Source organism: Phyllobates terribilis, unplaced genomic scaffold (assembly GCF_046119375.1).
Source record: "Phyllobates terribilis strain yellow unplaced genomic scaffold, ASM4611937v1 Scaffold_2__4_contigs__length_985480577, whole genome shotgun sequence".
Taxonomy (NCBI): domain Eukaryota; kingdom Metazoa; phylum Chordata; class Amphibia; order Anura; family Dendrobatidae; genus Phyllobates; species Phyllobates terribilis.
Window position 1 is genome coordinate 919713796 of NW_027362762.1, and position 16626 is coordinate 919730421.

General features: G+C 47.8%; 1 protein-coding gene across 2 annotated transcripts in view; it reads left to right on the forward strand.

Moving 5' to 3' along the window:
* The window catches only part of JAM2 (junctional adhesion molecule 2), a 104982-nt gene that overhangs the window by 50766 nt on the left and 37590 nt on the right, over positions 1-16626 (forward strand). For both annotated transcript variants that reach the window (XM_073668268.1, XM_073668269.1), the window contains exons 2-3: positions 7981-8046; positions 14802-14918. In XM_073668268.1, coding sequence (XP_073524369.1) covers positions 7981-8046; positions 14802-14918 — 183 coding nt within the window. The remainder of the gene's footprint in view (positions 1-7980; positions 8047-14801; positions 14919-16626) is intronic.

A 16626-nucleotide genomic window follows, 5' to 3' on the forward strand; every position in this document is an offset into this window, starting at 1 on the left:
GCTCACCATCAATTGTGTAAATGTATCAAGGTTCTTGTGGGCTGAGACACGATACGTTTGAGACACTGTCTTGAGAGCTCCGTTACTATTTTCCCGCCATTTTCTGTGTGATGTTACAGGTAGACTATATTGGTATCACGTATGGTCATATTCCTGGACATAATGAGCTATTGATTGTTAGGGTCACTCACTATCACAGACAGGCTTATACTTGTTTTTAGGTCCTTTGGACTTGTGTATTACTTTTTTATTCAGTTGTATATAACATTCTATATAAAAGCAAAGAATGTACTTATCTTAAATATTACTCCACAAAGGCTACCCGACGCGTCCCCCCCCCCCCCCCCCTCTCCCCTTTCCTCTGATTCGGGGTTCATCAGGGGCTAGACGTGGGAGAGATGGGCACATCAGTCTGTGACCCAACCATTTACAGAAAAGGCCCGGAGGTGTCTCAATATACACCCCTATGGCTGCCAGAGATGTTGGTGGAACGCTGCGTCGGGAGCGGGGGCACCACTCTCAATTGTCTATTAGGGTGCCTACCCCCGCGGCTAGGCAGGGGATATGATAGGGTCCGATTAGGGACCTACTAGCTCACCTATCACCACGTACTGGCATTCTAAAATACACTGCTCAAAAAAGGAACACTGAAATAACACCTCCTAGATCTGAATGAATGAAATATTCTCATTGAATACTTTGTTCTGTACAAAGTTGAATGTGCTGACAACAAAATCACACAAAAATCATCAATGAAAATCAAACTTATTAACCAATGGAGGCCTGGATTTGGAGTCACCCCCAAAATTAAAGTGGAAAAACCCACTACAGGCTGATTCAACTTTGATGTAATGTCCTTAAAACAAGTCAAATTGAGGCTGAGTATTGTGTGTGGCCTCCACGTGCCTGTATGACCTCCCTACAACGCCTGGGCATGCTCCTGATGAGGTTACGGATGGTCTCCTGTGGGATCTCCTCCCAGACCTGGACTAAAGCATCCGCCAACTCCTGGACAGTCTGTGGTGCAACCTGACGTTGGTGGATGGAGCGAGACATGATGTCCCAATCGGATTCAGGTCTGGGGAACAGGCGGGCCATCGATAGCTTCAATGCCTTCATCTTGCAGGAACTGCTGACACACTCCAGCCACATGAGGTCTGGCATTGTCCTGCATTAGGAGGAACCCAGGGCCAACCGCACCAGCATATGGTCTCACAAGGGGTCTGAGGATCTCATCTCGGGACCTAATGGCAGTCAGGCTACCTCTGGCGAGCACATGGAGGGCTGTGCGGCCCTCCAAAGAAATGCCACCCCACACCATTACTGACCCACTGCCAAACCGGTCATGCTGAAGGATGTTGCCGGCAGCAGATCGTGCTCCATGGCGTCTCCAGACTGTCACGTCTGTCACATGTTCTCAGTGTGAACCTGCTTTTATCTGTGAAGAGCACAGGGTGCCAGTGGTGACTTTACCAATCCTGGTGTTCTGTGGCAAATGCCAAGCGTCTTGCACAGTGTTAGGCTGTGAGCACAACCCCAATCTGTGGACGTCGGGCCCTCATACCACCCTCATGGAGTCGGTTTCTAACCGTTTGAGCAGACACATGCACATTTATAGCCTGCTGGAGGTCATTTTGCAGGGCTGTGGCAGTGCTCCTCCTGTTCATCCTTGCACAAAGGCGGAGGTAACGGTCCTGCTGCAGGGTTGTTGCCCTCCTACGGCCCCCTCCACGTCTCCTGGTGTACTGGCCTGTCTCCTGGTAGCGCCTCCAGCCTCTGAACACTACGCTGACAGACACAGCAAACCTTCTTGCCACAGCTCGCATTGATGTGCCACCCTGGATGAGCTGCACTACCTGAGCAACTTCTGTGGGTTGTAGAGTCCGTCTCATGCTACCACGAGTGTGAAAGCACAACCAACATTCAAAAGTGACCAAAACCTCAGCCAGAAAGCATTGGTACTGAGATGTGGTCTGTGGTCCCCACCCGCAAAACCACTCCTTTGAGGGTGTCGTGATAATTGGCAATAATTTCCATCTATTGCCTATTCCATTTGCACAACAGCATGTGAAATTGATTGTCAATCAGTGTTGCTTCCTAAGTGGACAGTTTGATTTCACAGAAGTTTGATTTACTTGGAGTTATATTCTGTTGTTTAAGTGTTCCCTTTATTATTTTGAGCAGTGTATTTAACTTTGTCTATTTATGTGGTGTGTTTAAGGCTGTGTGCCCACGTAGCGTTTTTCAAGCGTATATGCTGCGGAATTTCCGCAGCGTAAACGCTTTGAAAAACGCATGTATATCCGCACCCCATGGTCCCCAATGGCATTCCGCAATGTCAATGCCCATGCTGCGGATTTTTCCGCAGCGTATATGCTGCGGTCAAAAATCCGCAGCATGTTCATTAATTTTGCGGAAGCGCAGCGGAATCAATGTGCGGATGGTACCCAAGTCTGGAGGAGAGGAGACTCTCATCCAGACCTGGGTACCAAAGAACCTGTAAAAAAAAGAATAAAATAAAGTTTATACTTATCTTCTGATGTTTTCCCTCCGTCGCGCTGTTGTCTGAAGGACCTGCCACGTCATTGAGTCATGTGACCCACCACATGACTCAATGACGTCACCGCAGGTCCTGCACACAACAGCGTGAGCCGCTCAAGCCTCCGGACGGGGCAGAGAATGCATCAGAAGGTGAGTATAAAGTTTATTTTTTTATTTTTTACCATTCTGAACAAGTTGTCAAGCACTTTTCCAAGTGATGCTTGGAGAAGTGCTTGATAACCCGCATGCGGAAATGCATGCAAAGACGCCTCACAAACGCTTCTACCTGGCGGGAAAACCGCATGTAATATCCGCATGCGATTTTCCCGCCAGGGAGAAGCGTAAAAAATATGCTTCAGGTCCGCAACGTGGGCACATAGCCTTATATGTTCATTTTTAACTAATATTTAATAAAGAGTGATTTTATAGGGGTTATTTGTTTTTGGTTTTCTGCTTAATAGGCCCCTGGCATTATCTATTTTTGCAAACTCAGGACAGTACAGATATGTCTGTGCTTTCATAATTTACATAAAGAAAGGGATGGGCGTACCATCTAGTCCTACATCATGTACATAGAGACTGGGAGGCAACACTATCTGTGCCTATATGAATTAAAGTTCATTACAGACAGTACTATGTGTCAGAGACAAGGAGGCAGTACTGTTGGGGGCAACATTGCTTATAGAAAAAGTCAAAGCAGCTGAAGTATGGGAGATCCAGTTGTTACGGCCATAATCGGGGTGAACGTGGCTGTACAATGTCAAGTATGAAGAAGGGGACATGTTGGGCAGATGACATGTTTAGTATTGTGGGGGAAGGAATGTCTCTATTTGAATGTTGGCCGTCCAGAATAGCAGCATGTGCTGACAGCTTTACTGGCCGTATGTTCTGACCACAGAGTCTCATATAGGAGCTAACAGGCGAAATCACGAACGTGCCCACATAATGAGGCCTAGTACGTAAAGTTCTCCAGTCCTTGAATTTTTTAAAACCAGGTCACGGCTGCATTATAGGGTTATTCCCATCTTCATAGATAGTTTTTTTCCTAGCACTATCCAACAATATCTATCTCTCTTGCAATTTACTGCTTAATAAAACTGGCACCCGTCCTTGAGATACACTCCTCAACAATGAAAAGGGAAAAGTTGTGGATTTATGGAATTACAAATGACGAAAAAATAGAAATTAAAGTTACCAAAACATCTCAATTTAGTCAGTATTAAGCGTGAGCGCTACGTGCATAAATCCTCGCACTTACAGCCTTGGCTGCTATTTGTCTGGTGAATGTTCTGCCGTCTAATTCACTTTGGAAAATCATCAAGATCCACTGCTGACGGCTCCCTTTGCAATTACCAACCAATGACGTCCCAGATGTGCTCCATAGGAGACAAGTCCGGAGACTCTGTATGCCATTGTAGCACATTTAGGACATTATGACCACTAGAGGGGTCCGCTGCACAAATATTATGCCACTCCACACCATAATCGCTGGATTACGACCGGTATGACATCCCCTCATGAAGGCCTCTTCATGGCGTTGCCCTTGTGGTCTTGTGACTTTTGAAGAATGGTGTGTACTGATCCTTTCTGTACTGCAAATTAAATTGGACATTACATACCAAACCTAAGACGTCCTAGTGTCTACACCATTAAAGGCATTTGCCTGACATTGGTCTACAAGATGGAAGTCCACCTACAGATGTTCCATTGACCTCACACCACCGCTCTCAACGTCATCATGGTGCTGGAATTGAGGGTTATTTTCTTTTATTATTCAGCGATGAGTCCCACTTTTGTGTTGGATTGCAATGATAGTCGGAGATTGGTCTGGAGACCATGTTGTCAACATGAGTGTGTCCCAAAAGCTGTATTTAGGCAGGACAATACCGGGTTGAACATTGCGCATGCTACTGTGAGCAGCCTGAGTGGCCTAAACCATGGCCTACAGAGTTTCCGGAATTTGTCTCCCATAGAGCACATCTGAGACGTCATTAGTCGGCCTTTGCACAGGAGCTGACAGCAGCGGATTTTGATGATCTCTAATCCGAATGCACTTGAGCAACAAAACATTCTTCAGACAACCATTAATATCCGAAGGTATTTCCCTGGCGCTCATACTTGATACTGATTTAATTGAGATGTTTTGAAAATTTGGAGTGTATTTATGTAACGGATCCGGGTGGTGGAACCTCTGTGCTGCGGTGCAAGGAGGGACCGGAGGGGCATGACTAAGTATCTACTCTGCCTGACTAGCGTCGCACGGCGGCTCAGTCGACTCCGTAAACCAGGGAGGGACCGAGCAGAGGGACCAGGTGCCAGTCTGGGACCGACCTTGTATGAGAGCACTCCCATGAGTCAAAAGGCAGGAACTGACTGGTACAACGGAAGAGCACGGAATCCAGGTGGGCGGTCTCTAAGAAGCGGGTCACACCACTGGAGATAGAAACGGATAGAGTCAAGGACGGAGAGGATTTATTCTTGCCTAGGACGACCTCTCCGAGCGGTCCTAGACACTGGAGTTTCCCGGTTTCACTGGACCGGAACGGATCAGATACTCCTTACTGCCACATTAGAAGCAGCTCCCCTCGGCTCGGCGCGACTCTTGGCGAGACTTGACCATCTTGGTCTGGTCAATCTGCATGGGTTCGGGCAAGCGTGCCCGGGGGATTTCCGGTTGGGAGGCAGGTTTCTGGTATACAGGAGCGAGACGAGGAAATCTTCTCTCCCGGGTAGTCTCCTTAACTCGTTCCAAGAAACGGATGTCAATCCGGGTAGCTAGTGACACCAGGTCGTCCAGGTTCGGAAGGAATGTCCCGACCAGCTAGCTCGTCCTTTATCCGTCTGGAAAGACCCTCCCAGCAGGTGGATACAAGGGCCTCGTTCCAGGCTAGCTCAGATGCGAGAGTGCAGAAATGGATGGCATACTGGCCCACGGTGAGACCCCCTTGACGGAGAAGAGAGGAGGCAGTAGAAAATTTTCGTCTGGGCTCATCGAAAACCTTCCGGAAGGTAGTGAGGAAAGCCGGAAGATCAGACACCAGGGGATCCCCTCTCTCCCATAGAGGGTTTAGCCATGCCACTGCTTCACCGTTGAGGTGAGACATGATGAACGCCACCTTGGCCCGGTCGGAGGGAAACTGATGTGCCAGGAGTTCAAAGTGCAGCGTGCACTGGTTTAGAAAACCCCGACATAAGACGTGGTCACCACCAAAATGTGGAGGCACAGAGAACCGGGGTCCAGAGCTGGATGCCATGGCACTAGTAGGCTGAGGCACCGCCGGAGTGGGTACCGCTCGGCTCAAGACGGACACAGGTGGGATCGACAGCGTGTCCAGGCGGGAGTTGACAGACTTCAGGAAGGTCAGGATATTTTCCTGTTGGAATCTCTGACGAGAAACCTCCTGGTACAGGTCAGTAAGCGAAGGAGCCTGGGAGGCACCGGGTTCCATGGCCCGTGCAAACTGTTACGGATCCGGGTGGTGGAACCTCTGTGCTGCGGTGCAAGGAGGGACCAGAGGGGCTTGACTAAGTATCTACTCGGCCTGACCAGGGTCGCATGGCGGCTCAGTCGACTCCGTGAACCAGGGAGGGACCGAGCAGAGGGACCAGGTGCCACTCTGGGACCGACCTTGTATGAGAGCACTCCCATGAGTCAAAAGGCAGGAACTGACTGGTACAGCGGAAGAGCACGGCAGGCAGGCTGACGGGTGGTCCAGGTAGTCAGGCTGGCTGATTCGGGTGATAGCCAGACAGGTGCTCCGGGTAGGCTAGCTGGCGGCCACAACAGATAACAGGCAGGTGCTTCCAGGTAAGCAGGCGGGCAGAGCCCATAGACAGACTGGCGGACTGGACTGAAGGCAGACTGTCGGGCTGGAAAGTAGTCAGACTGGTGGACAAGACTGACTTGCAGAGGACCTGAGGGCTGAAACAAAGTAAGTATCACAGAGCAACAACCTTACACGGGCACCTCCTCCATATTGGAGGAGGTGCCTTTTATAGAGAAAGTCCTCCGGCCACTGGCCGGGGACTTTTTAGGACGGCGCGCGCGGCCCTTTTAAGAGAGAGCGCACGCCCTAAGCACAGTGCCGGGGAAGCCGCGCGCACCAGCAGGGAGGCCGGAAGACGCCGGAGCAGGACCACGGCGGTAAGGGGAACGGTGTCTCTGCCTGGCAGGGGGCAGAGACGCCGATGCTACAATTTACAGTTTTGTTTACAACTCGTTGCATAGGAAACCGACCACCGCTGCTGTCCATCTTGTAAGCAGTGCGCTGAAGCTGGCCCAGATTAGGAGGTAACAGCTAGCTCCAGAGAGCCTGGCCAGTTTCAAAACAACTGTGCTTACATTCAATAGACAAGAGCTTGTAAGTGCTGCAAACATTCTAGCTGTTTAGCAGTGGTGGTCGGTCTCCAAATGCAAGGATTCCTGTTGTCCTTGTACAGTTTGACCACTAGTCGCTGCTATTTTTCATCTTAATTGTGCTGCAATTCCACTCCTTACCACTGGAGGCTTCTGCTGTGTTCTGCAATTGCCCTTTACTAAAGATGGCAGATTCTGAACCTGTGAAATCCATCTTGTTTCCTGTTTTGGCCTACTTAAAGCCGCATGGATCTCTCCTTCATTGCTTGAGTATTGTCCAGTTCCAGTCTCCAGCTCCTGGACTGTCTTACCCAGACTGTTCTTACCGGTCTGCGGATTGTTTCCTACAACTCCTTTGACTCCAAGAACTTCTACTACCGCTTGTGCTCCTATGCTACTGAATTCCTGCAGTACTGCGCCAGTATCGTAACATCAAGGCAACAAACTGTAAACAAATTTTAATATCTCAACAACGGCTGAAAATTTTAATGAGCACTAAATTACTTGTATTTACAAGCTCTATCCAACGATACCCGTTCACAAAGAAGGGAATAACTTTTTACTACAGATAATAGTTTACAAATACAGTACAGGCCAAAAGTTTGGACACACCTCATTTACAGATTTTTCTGTATTTTCAGGACTATGAAAATTGTACATTCACACTGAAGGCATCAAAACTATGAATTAACACATGTGGAATTATATACTTAACAAAAAAGTGTGAAACAACTGAAAATATGTCTTATATTCTAGGTTCCTCAAAGTAGCCACCTTTTGCTTTGATGAATGCTTTGCACACTCTTGGCATTCTCTTGATGAGCTTCAAGAGGTAGTCACCGGAAATGGTGAAAATACAGCAAAATCTTTAAATGAGAAGGTGTGTCCAAACTTTTGGTCTGTACTGTATGTCCTATGGTCTTAATAAATCCATCATTAGCTAGCTTGACAAGCCTAGAATTCTCTGGACCCCACCCATGGCACAAGTCCACCATTGCGGTGCTAGCCGGCTAACGATTGCTCCTTGGTTTTGTAATATGTATTGAGTAACTCCTCATCTGTTGTTGTCTTGTATTTTACAGTTTGGGAAGTGTCTGCTGTGATTGTGGAGTCCGAGAACTACGATGTAAAGGAACTTGAATTTGGAGGTAGGATATTAGGATTGTGAATTATGTCCCATCTCTAATGATGGATGTTATGTGCTGTAAAATGGAGAAAACATTTAGCAAAAAGTCCAGGAAATCTGATTGACAACCTTACAGCTCATAATATCGCTTGTCACCCCAATTTCATGAAAGGCAGCACAACGCACTGATGCCAGGGGTTGTAGTCATACCTCATCTGGAGATCCCAGGTTATATCATTTTGTGTTATACTTCAGAGCTGCATTCACAATTCTACAGACCTCAGAGTTTAAAGACTTTTTTCCACTAGATACATTTATCACCAATGTATCATATGGGGCAGGGGAGTATCAAGAGTCAGAATTTAATGGCAAACTGTAGAATAGGGTCCCAAAGCTCATCACAGTGAGACCCTCCTGCTGTGCCGCCAACTCTGACAGCCCCTGCTTGTGCAGAGCAGGCAGTACTGCGAGAGGCCGCAGTGTTGGTGGGCCCGAGCGGGCTGTACTGCAGGAGGGCCCGGTGGTGACGTGGTCATTTTTGTTCATTTTGTCGTCAGTTCCCCTTCAGTCGCTGGTCCTATAGCCGCCATTATACCTACTACAACTATGATGCTGTACCTGATGTGAGCACCCAAAAATGAACAATCCTGAGTTCCCTATGTCTTCTTACTGCACAACTACAGGAAAGGTGCTGATTATTATTAACGAGCCTTCATAGTAACACACACACGCTGCTTATCACCCGATGAATGGCAAAACACTTGCTCGTCAGGTGAAATGATTTTTAGGCATGTTTAAAAATCATAGTTCTCGGCAGCACAAGTCCTGTTCCTGTGCCGGCAAGAACGATGACAGCCAGTGTGCTCCAAATGATCTATTACTGATTGATCTTCACTCATTGGAAACACGGTCGTCCTGTCTGAACAGGCTGATAAATGACCTCCAGTCCGTAAACATGTGGCCGATCTGCAGTCGTTAAATGACCGCAGGTTGTGAAGTCTGAATGCAGCCTAAGGGCAGGTGCAGACGACCGTATGTTTTCCATTCGAGAAAATTGGTCCAATTTTGCTACTCCGATTCTGATCACCCTCTGAATGTCATCCGAGTGCAGTCTGATATTTTCCACAGACCCATAGACATGAATGGGCGAGTGCCATCTGATACGGAGGAGGAAGGAGTCTGAAGGGAGTGGTGGTCGGGCAGGCAGTTGTTAAATTAAGTGTCTATAGAACTATGCAGTCAACAATGTACTTTGTGGAAAAGTAGTAGTTTGTAATTTGCAGAATTATAAATGCAGCTCTGGAGTACCATACATTATTAATCTCAGGTTTTTTACCAGATAGGGGAAGCAGAGTATTTACAGTTAATACTAATAAAATGCACAAAAAAGTGAATTGTTGGAAAGGACAGATGAGTTTTTATAGTTTATCGTCCCTACACCAGTTACCCACCATCCCATGAGAGCAAACAAAAGCCAAAGGGGCACAATATTCCGTAGCATTGGAGCCACGAGGGTGTGCGCTGTAAAGGGTTTATCTACATGTGTTTATGGGAAAAGCAGCATTGATATTACAGTATTCAAGAAAATTTATTAAGCTCCATAAATCAGCCGCTTGGAAATCAATATCAGTTCTATTTCCTAAGTGCTTCGCAGTTATTGCTACAGTGCGGAGAAGGAAGATCTCTGCTGCCAAAATGCCTTCTCAAAAAGAAATGCCAGTTACTATTACTGTCCCCTATTATTTCTTCTGGGGAGACATTAAATCTCCCGGATAACCAGCCCTATGAAAGTTGTGTTGGCAGCGATGTTGGTTATTGCGCAGATTTGCCCAAAATAACAAAGAAGGGGAAGAATAAAAATGTAAAAACTCAACACCTTAATCTTGCAACAGTATGATTCTTTTTTTGGCTAAAAGCGGTGCACACATCTAAGTATTCTTGGCAACACCATCATTTTTGCCAGGACAATCCTACAACCCAATTCTGAAAGGGTTTGAGCTTATGCAAGCTCTTCACCAAAGTGGCCATTTGGGGACGTGTCATTTGCATTTTGGGGGCATTCCCTGATGGTTCAGGGTGTCCATTTGGGGCTTAAAAAGGTTGCCAAGTATGTCTCTGGAACACCTTCATTGAGAATGTGGTTCACCTGGTTCTTGTTGGTGGCCTAACGCTGGGGAGTGTTCCTCCTTGTGTTGAGGGCAATGGAGCTTCCCACCGGGCTCCGTCTTCTAGGAGACGTGGGCTCTACCGGCCCGAGTTCATCATCACCCCCCCCTACATCAAAAAGGAGGAGCCCACAGCTCTGCTCCTTCATGCTGACATGTTTACCTGCATCCATGTGAGGACGTAGGTGCGAGTCAATGAATCAGCAGCACTGGAAAAAGCAGCAGCCGGATCCCTGCCTCGCTGGTGATTGTCAGTGATAGCCGGGGTGCAGGCAGACATTAAGGGCTCATTCACACATCCGTTTTTTCCATGTACGAGAAACACTGGCCAGTTATTCTGATCAGACTTTGATCTGTGTCTGATCAGAGTTTGGTCTGAGTGTCATCAGTTTTTCTCATACATGGAAAAATAAAAAAAATAAAAGATGTCCCCACATCCTCTATTCTGACCATCCGTGTTATCCAATTTTTTTCACAGGCCTATTGACTTGCATTGCCGATTTTTCATCCGACCCTCAGGTCAAAATCTGATATGTATCCACGAACCCCTAGGTGTGAAGAAAAATTCAGAACTGTGCACAACCCCGTAGAATATCATGGGCACTAGTGCTATCCATGAAAATCATGAGAAAATCTGACGTGTGAATGAGCCCTAATGATATTTTTTTTCCTAATTGTGCCCATTCCCTCAGGGTGGTGTGAGTTGGTGCCTTGGGTGGACCGCTACCTCCACCTACCTTCTGTCGGGCCCTGATGAGTTTTGGCCCCCTGGGGTACCAAGGTCTACGTGTGCACCCGTACATCGCCTGCTTACACCTATTCACTCTGCTCCCTTAAAAAGAAAAGCAAATAGACCTAGACATGGCTTGCTTACCTAGGCAGTAACTGCAGCGAGACTGCTGGGTCACTTTCCTGGAGTCCAGGTTTATTAATTCATATTTATACTTCAGGAAACCTTCAGCCTATTTCTGTTGTCTCCTTGCAGAACAATTCCTCTGTCAGCAGTGATATAGCAGCAAGGTCAGGCTGTCTTCCGCAGAAACTCCACGTAACACATTTCCGCTGGGTGACCCAGGAGAGACAGTTCTAGACGTCAGGGACTTGGTTACATAATTATAGGACACGGCAGGAGGTTCTTGTTACTCTCTTATTTTATCATTAATATATTTGATTTCATTTCCTTATTAATCAGAGGCATTACATTTTATGTAACCTATTTCCCACCGGCCGTATGCCATGCGTTGCAATGGATCTAAACTTCATTCTATATCATTAAAATGTCACAACCGTGTGAAATAAACACAAAAACCATGGCATCGTATCAATGGGTGGTCCCAAATGGACAAGCCGTGATGCAAGTGGAGGTGGTCACGCTCTTCCCACTTGTCTGGTTAATGGAGGCGGAAAGTAATGACCTGAGCATGTTGCGGGATGAATCCTGGGAACGGTGAGGACTAGGATGGCATGGGTTTTGGGGTGGCGTGGTAACCTCTTGTCTGGTCAAGATCTGAAAACTAAAAATACGGGGTCACTTTGTGTCGACATTGCTGCTGTAGGGCTTATGTATGTATAAATATCTGATTGCTGGGGGTCCCACCATTGGAACCAGCACCAATTTTTCGAAAAAGGGTCCTGATTCCCCGCTATTCCTTTCTGCAATTAGGATTGAATGAAGCTGTATAGCAGGGGTCTCAAACACGCGGGCCGCATGCGGCCCCTGAGGCTGCTTTATGCGGCCCGCAGGCACAGACCCCTTGACGATCCCGACCTGGTCCAGGAGGAGCCGCCGACAGCAGCGCTGCATTGCCGCACAGAGACTGTCTCCCAGCACTGCATTTTCAATGTCAGCCGCCGGCCAATCAGAGGCCAGCAGCTGATATCTGCGTGTCGGCGCAGCGAGTATGACGTCATTGCCATACGCAGCTATCAGCTGCTGGCCTCTGATTGGCCGGCGGCTGACATTGAAAATGCAGTGCTGGGAGACAGTCTCTGTGCGGCAATGCAGCGCTGCTGTCGGCGGCTCCTCCTGGACCAGGTCGGGATCGTCAAGGAGTCGGACTCTGTGGTGCCTGCGGGCCACATCTGCAGGAAGGCCGCCGAGGGAACGGAGGACAGGTGAGAATCATCTTTTTTTTTTCTATTTTATGTGTGTGAAGAACAGGGGGCACATAGCCACAACATGGGGACCTGGATGGGGCACAGAGCCACAAGAGGGGACCTGGATGGGGCACATAGCCACAAGATGGGGACCTGGATGGGGCACAGAGCCACAAGAGGGGACCTGGATGGGGCACATAGCCACAGGATGGGGACCTGGATGGGGCACAGAGCCACAAGATGGGGACCTGGATGGGGCACAGAGCCACAAGAGGGGACCTGGATGGGGCACAGAGCCACAAGAGGGGACCTGGATGGGGCACATAGCCACAAGATGGGGACCTGGATGGGGCACAGAGCCACAAGAGGGGACCTGGATGGGGCACATAGCCACAGGATGGGGACCTGGATGGGGCACAGAGCCACAAGATGGGGACCTGGATGGGGCACATAGCCACAAGAGGGGACCTGGATGGGGCACATAGCCACAAGATGGGGACCTGGATGGGGCACATAGCCACAAGAGGGGACCTGGATGGGGCACATAGCCACAAGATGGGGACCTGGATGGGGCACATAGCCACAAGAGGGGACCTGGATGGGGCACATAGCCACAAGATGGGGACCTGGATGGGGCACATAGCCACAAGAGGGGACCTGGATGGGGCACATAGCCTCAAGATGGGGACCTGGATGGGGCACATAGCCACAAGATGGGGATCTGGATGGGGCACATAGCCACAAGATGGGCGCCAGGATGGGGAACATTGCCACAAGATGGGGACCTGGATGGGGCACATAGCCACAAGATGGGGACCTGGATGGGGCACAGAGCCACAAGAGGGGACCTGGATGGGGCACATAGCCACAGGATGGGGACCTGGATGGGGCACAGAGCCACAAGATGGGGACCTGGATGGGGCACATAGCCACAAGATGGGGATCTGGATGGGGCACATAGCCACAAGATGGGCGCCAGGATGGGGAACATTGCCACAAGATGGGGACCTGGATGGGGCACATAGCCACAAGATGGGGACCTGGATGGGGCACAGAGCCACAAGAGGGGACCTGGATGGGGCACATAGCCACAGGATGGGGACCTGGATGGGGCACAGAGCCACAAGATGGGGACCTGGATGGGGCACATAGCCACAAGAGGGGACCTGGATGGGGCACATAGCCACAAGATGGGGACCTGGATGGGGCACATAGCCACAAGAGGGGACCTGGATGGGGCACATAGCCACAAGATGGGGACCTGGATGGGGCACATAGCCACAAGAGGGGACCTGGATGGGGCACATAGCCACAAGATGGGGACCTGGATGGGGCACATAGCCACAAGAGGGGACCTGGATGGGGCACATAGCCACAAGATGGGGACCTGGATGGGGCACATAGCCACAAGAGGGGACCTGGATGGGGCACATAGCCTCAAGATGGGGACCTGGATGGGGCACATAGCCACAAGATGGGGATCTGGATGGGGCACATAGCCACAAGATGGGCGCCAGGATGGGGAACATTGCCACAAGATGGGGACCTGGATGGGGCACATAGCCACAAGATGGGGATCTGGATGGGGCACATAGCCACAGGATGGGGACCTGGATGGGGTACATAGCCACAAGATGGGGACCTGGGTGGGGCACATAGCCACAAGATGGGGATCTGGATGGGGCACATAGCCACAGGATGGAGACCTGGATGGGGCACATAGCCACAAGATGGAGACCTGGATGGGGCACATAGCCACAAGATGGGGACCTGGATGGGGCACATTAGTACAAGATGGGGACTTGGATGGGGAACATTACTACAAGATGTTTGCCATTATTACTATATGATGCTAATTGTAAGACAATATTACTGAATGTGGCCAATTGGGGGAAACAAAATTGTAAAAATCAAAAAAATAAAAATAAAGCATGAAAAAATATTGGGCACTAAAAATGCTGTTTTATATGTAAACTAAAGTAAACACAAAAAAGTGCACGTTTATTATCGCCACATCCATAACGACCCAAGCCATAAAAAAATAAACACGGAAAAAATTGTTCAAAAGGTGTATACAAAAAAAAAAATGGTATCACTAAAAATGTCACATTGAACAAAGAATGCGGCCCCCCAAATTCAAATTTTTTCCATGTGCGGCCCATATACCCAGCCGAGTTTGAGACCCCTGCTGTATAGTCACACGTAGCCCCTGCTGCTCCCATACTCTCCAACTGTCTTGGATCTCCCAATTCACAAGGGACTGTGGCTTACCTAAACCCTGCCCAAAAGTGTTACTTGTTGGGCCAAGTCATAGTTAAGGGTGTGGTGTAAACGTCCTCAAATGTTGGCAACTATGTGATTCATTTATTGTCTGTGGGACTGATGGAGACCACCAAGGACACTGTTCCAGGGGTCCTTGGGGCATTACAAAGTTCTTGCCCCCTTGTATATTTTAAGTTGGCTTATGACGTTATGTATCGTCCTTTCTAATTATGGCTGTCATTATTCCTCTCAGAGACCATCCTTACCTGCAAATACCGACTAGAAAAGGAACAAGTTATCCGGTTAGAATGGAAAAAAGTGGCTCTTAATGGAGACGTTTCCTTTGTCTTCTTTAATAACTCGCTGGCAGGTAAACTTTTTATATACTTTTATTTTTGTTAAAAAAAAATGTTACAATCCACCCTTAGAACCAGTAGAAAAACCCCTGTGTCACATTCACCTTAAATAAAAAAAAAAATAAAAAATCTATGGGGTATGGACTTAAGTGCAGGAACCCCGAGGGTTGCTTCCCTGGAGTAAATTCTCTTTCCGACTGCGGATTATTAGCAGGTGGGCAGAATCATGGGGCAGAATGGAAGAAGACTGGTGTTCAATGTACGGTTAAGCAGGTAGCATGATAACCAACCTGTTACAGAAATAAGGGTCAGGGCAGTCAGAAACTGGAGAACAAAAGTCATAGTAAAATGTAACAAACCAAAAAACAAGCATTCACGATTATCTGAATGTTACAACCTTATGGCTTAGGTAATGGGGCAGTGTAGATAGTAGATAGGACGTGACAGGTTCACTTTAATGCCGAAATCTTCTATAAAGAACCTCTCCTATATCAGTCTAACAAAGCTCCTTTTCCCATATAATTTACCACCATTCTAGTTCTGTCCTCACCCAGCAATCTTCTATAACGGCTTCTCTCTTCATGGGAGGAGACCCCCGTCTAGTTTTACTCATGGGTTTTTTGTGTTTTTTCTTGTAAATGATCTATGACCACCACAGTTGTCTGTTAGAAAACATGACTTTGTGTCTCATTGACCCCTGTGTCTAATATCCTTTCTTATCCGAGGTACTAACACAGGCTTAAAGAGGTATTCCCATCTGTGAAAAAACATAGGGAGGAGAGAAAAGGAAATATTCAGCTCACCAAGTGCAGATGGTTTTGAAGCCATAACAGAGAGGGGGGAAAAAAAACAAGAGGGTTTCAGCATCCGCCAATCATGATTAGAAGTTTAAAACGAGACTTTTTATGAAAAAAACTATTAGTTTTTTTTGCAAAAACCTGACATAGGTGACATAGGGGAGGAAGATGAAAAGGACACGGGTCTACGCATTTCAAGCTGTGGAGCTTTTAGTCCATCTCAAACAGTATTAGTAAATACCTCCAATTAGACATGTAGTATAGTTCTCCTGATTTACCTATGTCGCTTACCCCGTGTGCAGAGCATTGCAGTAGCTTAGATATCCATGGTTATGACCATTAACCACTAACTAACATTAATACCGAAGCTACTGCAATGCCCTACACATGGGGTAAGCGACATAGCTAATCACAAGAACTATACTACATTTCTAATTGGAGGCATTCACTAATATTATTATTACACCTACTACATATTGGGATAGGATCTTGAGATAAATCCTCCTTAAAGGGAAATTCCAAAGAGCCACTATTAGACAAAAGTCCGCTGATTCTGCTAATTTTCTTCTCAATGGGATGAGCTGACCAGTCCATCTAATGTGTATGGGTGACACCATCTGTTCCCCAACAGATCATGTTGAGGAGAGAAGGATCAAGCAGTTGACATTTCAATGTCCTATCCTTTTGTTTTCAGGGCAGATAAGCTGCTGCCAAAGATGTCTGGCAGCGCCTCCCAGTCCATAATATATGAATGCTCTGCAGATTTGTTCTTAATGTGCACCTTGTTCTTAATGTGCACCTTGTTCTTAATGTGCACCTTGTTCTTAATGTGCACCTTGTTCTTAATGTGCACCTTGTTCTTAATGTGCACCTTGTTCTTAATGTGCACCTTGTTCTTAATGTGCACCTTGTTCTTAATGTGCAC